General features: G+C 44.7%; 1 protein-coding gene across 1 annotated transcript in view; it reads right to left on the bottom strand.

Annotated features, from left to right (window-relative positions):
- Positions 1-3,837: 3,837 nt before the first annotated feature.
- The window catches only part of TPRA1 (transmembrane protein, adipocyte asscociated 1), a 9,217-nt gene continuing 3,049 nt past the window's right edge, over positions 3,838-10,005 (bottom strand). Inside the window, 9 exon segments of the mRNA XM_009999277.1 lie at positions 3,838-3,884; positions 3,887-4,047; positions 5,134-5,162; positions 5,165-5,222; positions 5,849-5,951; positions 6,976-7,036; positions 7,459-7,569; positions 8,676-8,755; positions 9,741-9,813. Coding sequence (XP_009997579.1) covers positions 3,838-3,884; positions 3,887-4,047; positions 5,134-5,162; positions 5,165-5,222; positions 5,849-5,951; positions 6,976-7,036; positions 7,459-7,569; positions 8,676-8,755; positions 9,741-9,813 — 723 coding nt within the window.

Here is a 10,005-nt window from a genome sequence, read left to right as displayed (position 1 = left end):
CCCCCCCAGCTCCGGCGGGCCCTGCTGGCTGCAGCAGCACCTACCCACCGGCTGGAAATGCTCAGTTACTGTTCTTCATTGCAGCTCACATGGCAACCACAGGTTTGTTCACATTTTGTACTGAAAAAGCTCTTATTCACCTCCTCTGTCCTCAAAGGGTTTCTCAGACGTGCACCTCAGGCTGGCGAGTTCTCAACCATGTACCTACTCCTTCCCATAACTTTGCTTATTCTTGGTCATCCTTCCTTAGGCCTTTTCCAGGTGTAAAACCAACCCAGTGCAAGGCATCATCTGCCAAGAGCCAGGAGGGAGAGTGGGCAAAGACAAACAAAACTACATGCCATCACTCCAGCTGCATCTTCCTGTCATCTCCAAGGGTCTGAGGATGCTCAGCAGGGCCCACAACCTGCAGGATACTGATGTGGAAGTAGCCAGGATAATGGTAGAAAAGCTGTACAGCAACTTAGACATCACTTACACAGCAGAGGATCTTACCAAAGTTAAGTCCAATAGTAGCATCATCTCCTAGGGTAATCCCCACAGTTTCCTGCAGGAAACTTGGAAAGTGCTCTGTAAACTTTTACCACACAACAACAAAATCCCAAGGTAAAGACAAAGCTCATCCCACTTCCCCAGCCTGTACAACCCTGCCAAAGACAACCTGATGGGTGCTGATTACTGCCAACACACTCAGCTGTAACTCAGCAGCTATCACATCCTTCCTGCAGCCAGGAAATTGCTCCTGACACCCAGAGCTTATTTCAAAGCCCAGAACAGGAAATAAGCAAGTCAATTTCAACTTCCACATTTCCCAAGTGACAGAGAAAGATATTCTACAGCAGAGACCCCTGATGTTACATGCCCAGGAACAGAAAGGTCTAGTTACCAAGAGTCAAATGTTTCACTGACAATTATTTAGGCCTGGAAGCCATTCTCTGCAGTCATCTGTTGTCCTAGTAATAGATTTCCAAGAAGAAAAAAAAAAAAATCTATCTCTGACAAAAAGACAGTGTTTATCCATTATTATCTGCCAAATTTGTTCAGTTTTTTTTTTAAAACAACCTGCAAGTTGTTTTTTGTTGTTGTTGTGTTTTCCTCCATAATATGGATCATTTGAGAAAGAAAGCATGGCCATTTATGCCAAACTTAATTTTATTTATTTATTTTACAAACAAAAATATACATTTATTCTATATTTTCTCTCTTTGCATCCCCTCACACACACAACAAACTTCTGCTCGAGGACCATTTTGAATATGGCCCAAAGCATTGTATATACATAAAAACACAACAGGAGGAAGATCAGTCCATGACCTAGCACAGAAGCTCCTCAGCAGCAGAACATTGGGGCACTCCAGAAATACTGGAGTCCTGCCAGCAAAGGACAGGATGGACACATCAACCACCTGCACAGGTGATCCTTCAGCACTGAATTCAGCTGATAAAATGGTAAATTCATAACCTGCTCTTCACATCACCAAGGAGGGCAGGTAAGTCCCCTCAGTCAGGATGTTGACAGTGAGCAAATACTCCTTGGGATGGAAAAGCAGTTGCTCCTTTATTTTTCACCTGCTTTAAGACCTTAGTATGTCTTGGCTCTGCCCAAAGCCCACCAATTCCAGGGAAGCTTTGTAGGTTTCCCCACACTTCCTAACAGCAGCTCAGGTTCAGTGCTGTGAGCAGCACGAGGAGCAGCAGCAGGACAATTCAGGCACCACATCATCCATCCCTTTCAGAGCAAGCAAGCGTGGCTCAGGCTGATTCACAGCAAGCAACAGGAGGAACATGGAACACTCCTCTATTGTGGCAAGGGCTGACTTGGCCAGTTGCATGTCCAGCCCTCTCACAGTCATTGCATGGAGGGGAAATGTGAAATGCAGTTGACCTACATGAGACAATTCAGCTCTTGCACGTGGACAAACAGAAGCCTTTTTTCCTCAAAAGTAAATGAAAAATAAGTTAAAAAGTGATGGTCATTTGTTTTCAAGGTGCCAGTGCTACTTAGAGGCCTGCAGAGCAAAGTCCACAGGAAGAACAGAGAGGCTGCATTGCTCATTAACAAAAACAGATAAGCAAAGGGCCTGCATAGTTTTGGCAACCAACACGAACTTCATGTTCTTACCCAAACTTTATTTCCCTGTGGTGAGAACACCTGGTGGTGAATGCTTTCCCCTACCTGCTTATGATCCAAACTAACACCCCATGCTGCAGCCTGCATGATGATTTCCCAGGAACTCTTAACATCAATATTCTTCAGGAATAGCAGTGACTTGGGGCAAGAGATTCAACAGTCCCTAAACATTTCAATTTCCCTCTTTCCACCATCTCCAATGGCAAGTTACTATTGCTTATAGCAGATAACCTATCTGAAGGACTTAGGTAGGAAAGCACTCCCAAAGCTATACGAATACACCTCTTCATCCTTGGAGAGCACAGAAATCAGCCTGATGCAGCTTTCAGCTGATCCCTGGCTTAGAACACAGTGTCTTGGAACCATGTGCCAGACAGCTCAGACAACAGTAGTCCCTTTTCCAGCACAGAAGAGGTTAACAGGAAGTTGCAGATAGTCTTAAATGGACCACACTCCACATGCACATAAGTATTTTCAACATACCAAGCCATAAAACCTCAGAACTGAAAAGTCTGGGAACCTGAACTGCAACATAAGAGAAGGACACTGCAAGTGAAACAACCATCTTCTACTTGCCTCCTGACTTAGAACACCAGCCAACTTGACTCTAGCACACCTACAGTGCTTGAGGGTTTCCAGTCACTAAATACTGACAAGCTCAGACTCATCATGGACTTCTGCTCTGCCTCAAGCTCCTGAACATCCCTGGAGCTCTCATCTGCAGAGTCAGCTTCCTCCTTCACAGAACTTGCAAGACCCTGCCAGAGCCATGAAGCAGGATGCAGATGGAAAATGCACCCATCTCACAGGTTTTATTCCTGAAACTCAGCCCTGACTCAGTGTTGTTACCTAGGATTCCCTGGGAGCTCAGATGCACAGTGATACAGCCTCCATAGACTCATTTCACAGCTACTTCAGCTCAGCTAGACAGCAGCACTGTCTGTCCTTCTGTTGCCCTATTGTTTAGTCAGTTCACATCCATGCTGGTAGCTACTGGCCCCCTCAAAATGCTCCCAGGGCATCAAGAACAGTTCTTTCCTCTTCATACCTCTCCTCTTCCCACACACTCAGAACACTCCTTTTAACCCCTAGCAACTGTAATTCACAATTTTCATCCATATCAGCTGAAACCAGAGATGAGCCCAGCCAACCAGCTTCCATCTTCAGACACTGCTATCACCACCTGTGCTGTTGCAATATGACATGACTCAAGCAGCCATGCTGCTTGAAAAATCCCAGGACAACCACCTTTGGTTTCAACCACCAAATTCTTTCGATATATGTACAATACTGCAGTCAAATTACCACCCTCTTCCCTAAGTATCATTCCCCTGTTAGCAGACAAGTGCTTTCAGTCATCAAAAAGGAAGAGGTGCCAGTCAGGCCTGTCTTCTGGGTCATATTCACATCTGGAACACAGAGGATCAGGAAGGTTCAGTATTTATAGATTTAGGAACAGAAATGTTCTACATTGCTCTCAGGTAGCAACAGAAAATTGTTCTTTCCGACAGGATTTGGGCTGCCAACTTAGTTCCACAATAGATTTTTGAAGTCCAAAGGAAGAGAGGAAAGCCATGGATGCTAGCCAAGGACAGACTTCCAATGGACATTCTAACAGCTCTGGTACCAGGGAGTTTGGAAGGCAAGGAAGGAGGCATTGTGTGAAGAGGGCAGCCCTGCCTCAGGCATTGATGGCTTTCCAGCGGTCACTGTCTGTGCTGTTGATGCTGCCCACATGATATGGCAGAGAGGCCACATCATCCAGGTAGGCTGTGGTGTCAATCTGAGTGCTTGAGTAGAACCCAGAATCCATTCCTTCCTTCTTGGCAACAGCATAAGGGTGGGGTAGGTGCACATCCACATCCTCAGGTTCATCCACCTGGCATTTGTAGGAGAAAAGGATCTTCGGTTCAGACCTGCAGTGATTGAAGATTGAAAACACTTGAGCAATTTAGTATCACAGCCACTTATCCTTAACTGAAACTCAGCAGCACTAAGAAAGGGTGTATTCAGATCCTAAAAACTCTTCCCACTAGCTTTGACTCCTGAAACATACCTCGTAGTACCTGAAATATACATAAAGTAACACTAAATGTAATTGTGGACTAAGACCTATGAGAAATAAAAATGGCAGAATCCTGACCATAGTGTGGGAAAGCTGTTCTCATCTTTGGGAGTTCTGAATTACTGAGGGCAACAGCATCCCAACACCATTGGACTCCACAGCAGCCTGGCTACTGACACCACCAGAAGTCCACCTCAAGTTCCATGTGTGCACATCAGGAAAATCAAAAATACCAACACTTGTGGACCAGCAGTTTCCATCTCTAACACCAGATACTGTTGCCTTCTGATGTCAGAAGGCAGCAAAGGCACATGTTCATATTTTTATATTTTAGGAGTACTTCATGTTCTCAGTTACTCCAAAGTCTGCTGTTTCTTCCTTATGGACAATGAAAGCTAAAGCTTACACTAAGATACTCTTTTTCTCCTACCAAGATGCAACTCCCCTGAGTGGCCACACGGCGGCAACCCCGACTAAGGAAATCACACTCTCGAGTGCTTTGAACCAGTGATTCTGGAGTCCATTGTAGAGGAGTCCTCAGCCAAAAAGTTACCCAACTCCTAGATCCCTTCTAGAAACATATCCCAAAACCCACCCACAAGACCATGTAGCCTTCCAGGACGCAGACTTTCACTAACCAAGTCAACAATTTCAGTGGAAAAACGTTGCACTTAAAAGAATGCAAACACTGAAGAAGTGATCCTCATAAATGTTTCAGAGGACTGCAGCTATCAGCTCTGCTTTGCATACAAAGGAGACTTCAATAGAAGCAAACAGCCCTGGGTCACATAAGAAAAACTTCAAGGCCAGGAATTAAAAACTGGTTTCCTAACTAGCATTCTAGTCACTCCCCTTATTCTACAGATGGGGAGAACTGAGGTGCAAAACAATTAAGTTACAATATATGCCCTCTAAACTCCTGTTCCTGGCTACTCACCCAAAGAAGCCTTTCAGGAATGCTTTTTTGCCACATAGATGAAAGGTGCAAAGAAGCTGAAGTAAAGGAACGTGGTAACATCAACACAGCTGTCAACAGCAAAAGGGAACATGGAAAATTTAGCATTTGAGTACAATACAGCTGAACAACATCCCAGAATGACCCAGCTTCCCTCTAGAGTGTCCAAGCAGAGGACAAGAAAAGTTTTATGCTAAACAAATTCAAACTGAAGCAAAGTAAATGACATTGCCATCAACATGTGTCACAGCTCCTTAGACACTCAGGGAACCACACCAAGACCCAAGGTCTGACCAAGAGCAGGGTCAGTGCTCCCAATCTGGATGGACAGAAGTGACAGTGATCCCTGCAGAATGAGATTCCAGGTACATATAAGGGTATCTCCAGGGTATTTCTAGCAAACAGACTATTTCCTCCCTTATTCCCTATGAAGCACAAGCCACTGGACAGGCATCAGTGGCTTCCAACTATTACTCACTCACCACCTCAAGACCATCACAGAGTATGCAGCTCCACAGACATCTCTACTGTGAGCTTTCTGACCACTTCAATGTCTTTTGGCACAGAACAGAACCAACAGCTTTATTTCTTCTTAGAAACACAGAACAAGTGTGTTTCCTTGGGAGATGCAGTGTTAAGGACACTCAATTGCAACACAAGAAACTGGGCTGCAGACCTCCTCCCCCAGCATACATACCACAGTCCTTCTATGATGTCCACACAGAGAAGGGCACTGCCCAGGCCCTGCACCAGGTTCAGCAGTGCCAGGATTCCAGCATAAACATAAAAGCTCTTCCTGGCTGTGGGAGAGACATGGATATCAATGAAGCTCAACCTCGTAAGCACCAGCCCAGTGTAAATCTGTTTGACGGAGATGGTAAACCCAACAGAAGCATCTCACCATCTTGTCTTTTTAAGAACTGAAGGATTACGACTGTATTTTCCTGTTCCATGCTGGCAGGATGGATGGAAGTATAGTGGACTAAACCCCACGCTCCTGCATGTGTATACACACAAGATGGGCTGTGAGAGCACAGGGCAATACATGGAAAGGTGTTATAGGCAAGCCTGGGGAACCAGGGTCAGTCACATAACCAAACAAGAAAAACAAAAATCCTGCAGCTGAACCAGAGCTGTGCCCTTCCAACATCCAGCACTAGCAAAATGTTCCAGGAGACCTGGACAGGAGCACTAGGGAATGCTGGACAGTAGGCAGATCAGGCCCAGGACCACTTGTCTGTGGCATGTGCCACATATTCACTCCCCCAGGGTACACAGAGATACCAACACTATGTAGAGAGAGAATAGCCCAATGCAAATGTCTCAGTAACAGCTTCTCTCCCTACTCAAGAACTGCAGATATTCTGCAAAGAAAACCAGAGAAGCATCATAACAAAGTAAATGCACAGATAAAAATTATTAAGCAGCTCCTAATTACTCTCTCTCACCCAGGGGATGCCCAGCACGTACTTGAACATCATACATGCATTTCAAAGGAAGCTATTACTAAGAAGCCTTTTCTTATGGCTCTCTGAAGATTGTATTTACACATTACATTCGTATCATTAACTGAGCAGTAAATCTTGTTTTCTTAATGTAATTGTTTAGCTACTGAAGTAGCAATGTAATTACTCTTACTCTGCTCTCCAAAAGGCACAACATACTGTTTTCCAGGGGTAACTTATCAGTCCTTTGCCATGTACCTAATCCCCAAGATAGTGGGATGTCTCTGCAGTGCAACCAGACACAGGCACCTCTTACTCCCACCTATGTTTTATCCTGGCACTGCCTGTCTACACTGTGGAACACACTACAGTAACTTACAGGGCAAAGAAATCCGGTCTTTCAGAGGAGTTTTTGGAAGAATCACCACCAAGGAATAGACCTGTTGAGACAAAGAACTAACTGTACCATGACTGCTTGGCAACTGAATGCAACAATCCTTGCAGGAATGGTGTGTTGTGTCACACGCTCCCTAGATATCCTGGGACAGAGGCAAAGACCCCCTGATATGAAACCCTGTGCAGATGTGAAGGCCCCACATTTCACACCCACCAGCATACCAAGGCTGGTCACTGAGAAACAAAGAAGTGAAGAACATGTGAGTTCAGCTGGAATTCAGCTACCACAGCTGACACCACTCGCACAACTTCACTGCTTCAGCTTCCCCACCCTGTAAGAAGCATCAATGCTGCACTGTAACAGGCAGGAGGGGAACCAGGGCCTTACTGTACACAAATCATCCTCTGTGCTCCTTTCAGAAAGCTGCAAAGAAACCAGAATGCACAACGTATGTCCAGTACTTACCAAAAAGAAGAAACAGGAGCTGGCGAGCCAAAAGTGTCTCCCTCCATGGCCATAGATGTTGAAGTCTTCTGCTGAGAGATGGGCATCAGGATATAGGATTTCCAGGGTGCCCTAGGAGATAAGTGGCATCAACATGATGCTGTTACAGGCAACATCCTCAGAGTGTGTCTGGGCAAAGGAGACTGTTTAAGAAGTTCAGAGAACAGCTGTCCTTGCCAACTAAGACCCAACCATTGCTCTGCTTAGACCAAGTTAAGCTCACACAGGAGAAGAGGAGGAAACTGAAGACAAGAATTGAGGGGAAAAAAGTGGCAGGAATCTGCATCTGAAGGAAACCAGCACCATTGACATAGCAGAAGAGAGACTGAATGAAGGAAGAGGGGATGCAAGCAGTTGCCTGTTTGAAAAGCCCACAGTTGTGCAAGAGTTGGGGAAGGACACTGTCTCATTCGCTTGAATTCCTAAAAAATTATATGAACAGAAGCTACCATACAGAGAGTGGAAAGAGAAAAGTGCTTGTAAGCACTACTGAACCCTGATACAACTCCAACACTTGATATTTAATGATGCTCCTCCAGCTTTATCATGTGGCAATGATCAGCTCACTGCCTCCGCAAGCAAGAGCCTGATCATAGAACAAAGACCTCTGTGTTATTCTGGCACTGCCCCAAGGACAGAGAGACAGGGCTGACCACTCACATACCAAGGAGAATAAACCCAGACACACACTGCATTGTTCAGAGAGATGGAGACACAGCTAATAAACTGACTAGCCAGAGCTGCTAGTCAGAAAGGAAGCAAGAGCTCCCAGCCCTCCAAGAGGCAGGAGAGAAGAGGCTCACTGCACTGTCCTTATCTGGCAAGGACACCTCAAGTATCTTAATCTAGTTTCCACAGCTCTTGAGGAAACCAGATTCAGAACTTGTGGCTCAGGTATGAAAAAATCTCTCACTCCTGTTCCAAGATTCACTAAACAAGGCAATCCATCTAAATCTCATCTCATTTCTTGAGAGCCATTCATACCATAAAGAGGACAGGAAAATACTGGTGTATGCTCTGGGGATCCTCCTATGCTGCCAGCAGCACCCAGCTTCCCCCAAAACCTCATTGAGGGCAAAGCTGGCATTTTCCAGATACGAGTCCCACACCCATCTGCCTAACTCCAAGTCAAGTCCTCTCTTCTACAAAGACCAATTCTTCTGCTTCAACATACTCACCTGGGTGACAGAATATGCCAGAGACAGCACTGTAGTGATTGCCAGAACACGTTTCACACTCGACTTGCTCTCCAGGTGACCTGGAATTAAGGAATACTGAAATTATTCAGGATGCAAGCCCAGCCCTGGTAAAAATCAGTTCTCTCCAAAACCAATACAAAAAAACATTTGTATATTGAGAAACCTTCAAGGGAAGGTTAAAGCTCACTTAACCACTAGAAACTTATTCCCTGTTTGGAGAGTCAAGACTTTCACAGCCAAGTAACACTTACAAAAGAACAGGTTTTAATTTGTTTTCCTTCTAATACAAAGAGAGCAACTAAGTCCTTCCACTGGGGTTACAACAAAAAAAAAAGTCAGGAATGACTCTATAGCATTTTACACTGAGATGCTGTTAATTTCTTCTAAGGAAAAAAAGATGATGGGAGACTGGGTTAGAGCAGGGGAGAAGGGCTTACAGAATTTGGAGAAATCTGCACTGGAATATGCTGGAGCAGACAATCTCCAGAAGCTCCTTCCACACTAAATTGCTCTATGAGCCCTCAAAAAACAAGAATGCTCAGATGTCCTAATGCCTCCTCTCTGCCTCTGACCCACAGGAAAAGGTACTTCAAATAGTATTTTCACTTGTACAACTGAAAAAAAAAGTAGTTAGAGATTGCAGGTACAATTAAAGCCCTTAAATGAAGCCAGGATAGAATCAAACCAACAAAGGAGAGCATAGAACCCCCAAAAGGAACCATCTCTACATAAAATGGGGTTGAAGCAAAGATCAGACTGTTGATCTTTGCATAAGTCACATTCACTCAAGCTGTGCACTCCTTCACCACATGCAGGCAGGACTAACAAAGCACATAATAAACCTGAAATTACAGGAGCCGTAGATGTGTAAATATTATCAGGTTTTTGCCATTTCTAATTAAAACTGCCTCATTTGTCTTTTGTCTTTACTCTAGAGCTCCTTCACTTTAGAATCAGCAGCTCTGCAAACTTACAAATACAGCGTCTGTAGAAAGAAAGGGAATAGGAAACATTTGAAGCACTCAAAAACCTCCTTACACGTACCAAAGGCAAGGCCTAGAATCACCACACTCAGTTCAATTGCCAGAAGGAAGAACCTTGTGATCTCCCACAGGATCTGAGGGATAACAGAAACCAGACAAGCATGATTAGATGGAGCCAGGAACCAGTCAAAAGTTAATACAGAAAAACTCCACTCTGCTCCAGAGGATGGCAGTCTCTGAATGGAGCAGGTAATTTCCACAAACATTCCTCATGCTTTGTAGGGATACTAATGATATGCTTGTTCCAAGCCCTGTCCATGCCAGTG

The sequence above is a fragment of the Chaetura pelagica genome, unplaced genomic scaffold (genome assembly GCF_000747805.2).
Source record: "Chaetura pelagica isolate M959 unplaced genomic scaffold, ChaPel_1.0 scaffold316, whole genome shotgun sequence".
Taxonomy (NCBI): Eukaryota; Metazoa; Chordata; class Aves; order Apodiformes; family Apodidae; genus Chaetura; species Chaetura pelagica.
This window is presented reverse-complemented; position numbering and strand designations above follow the sequence as displayed.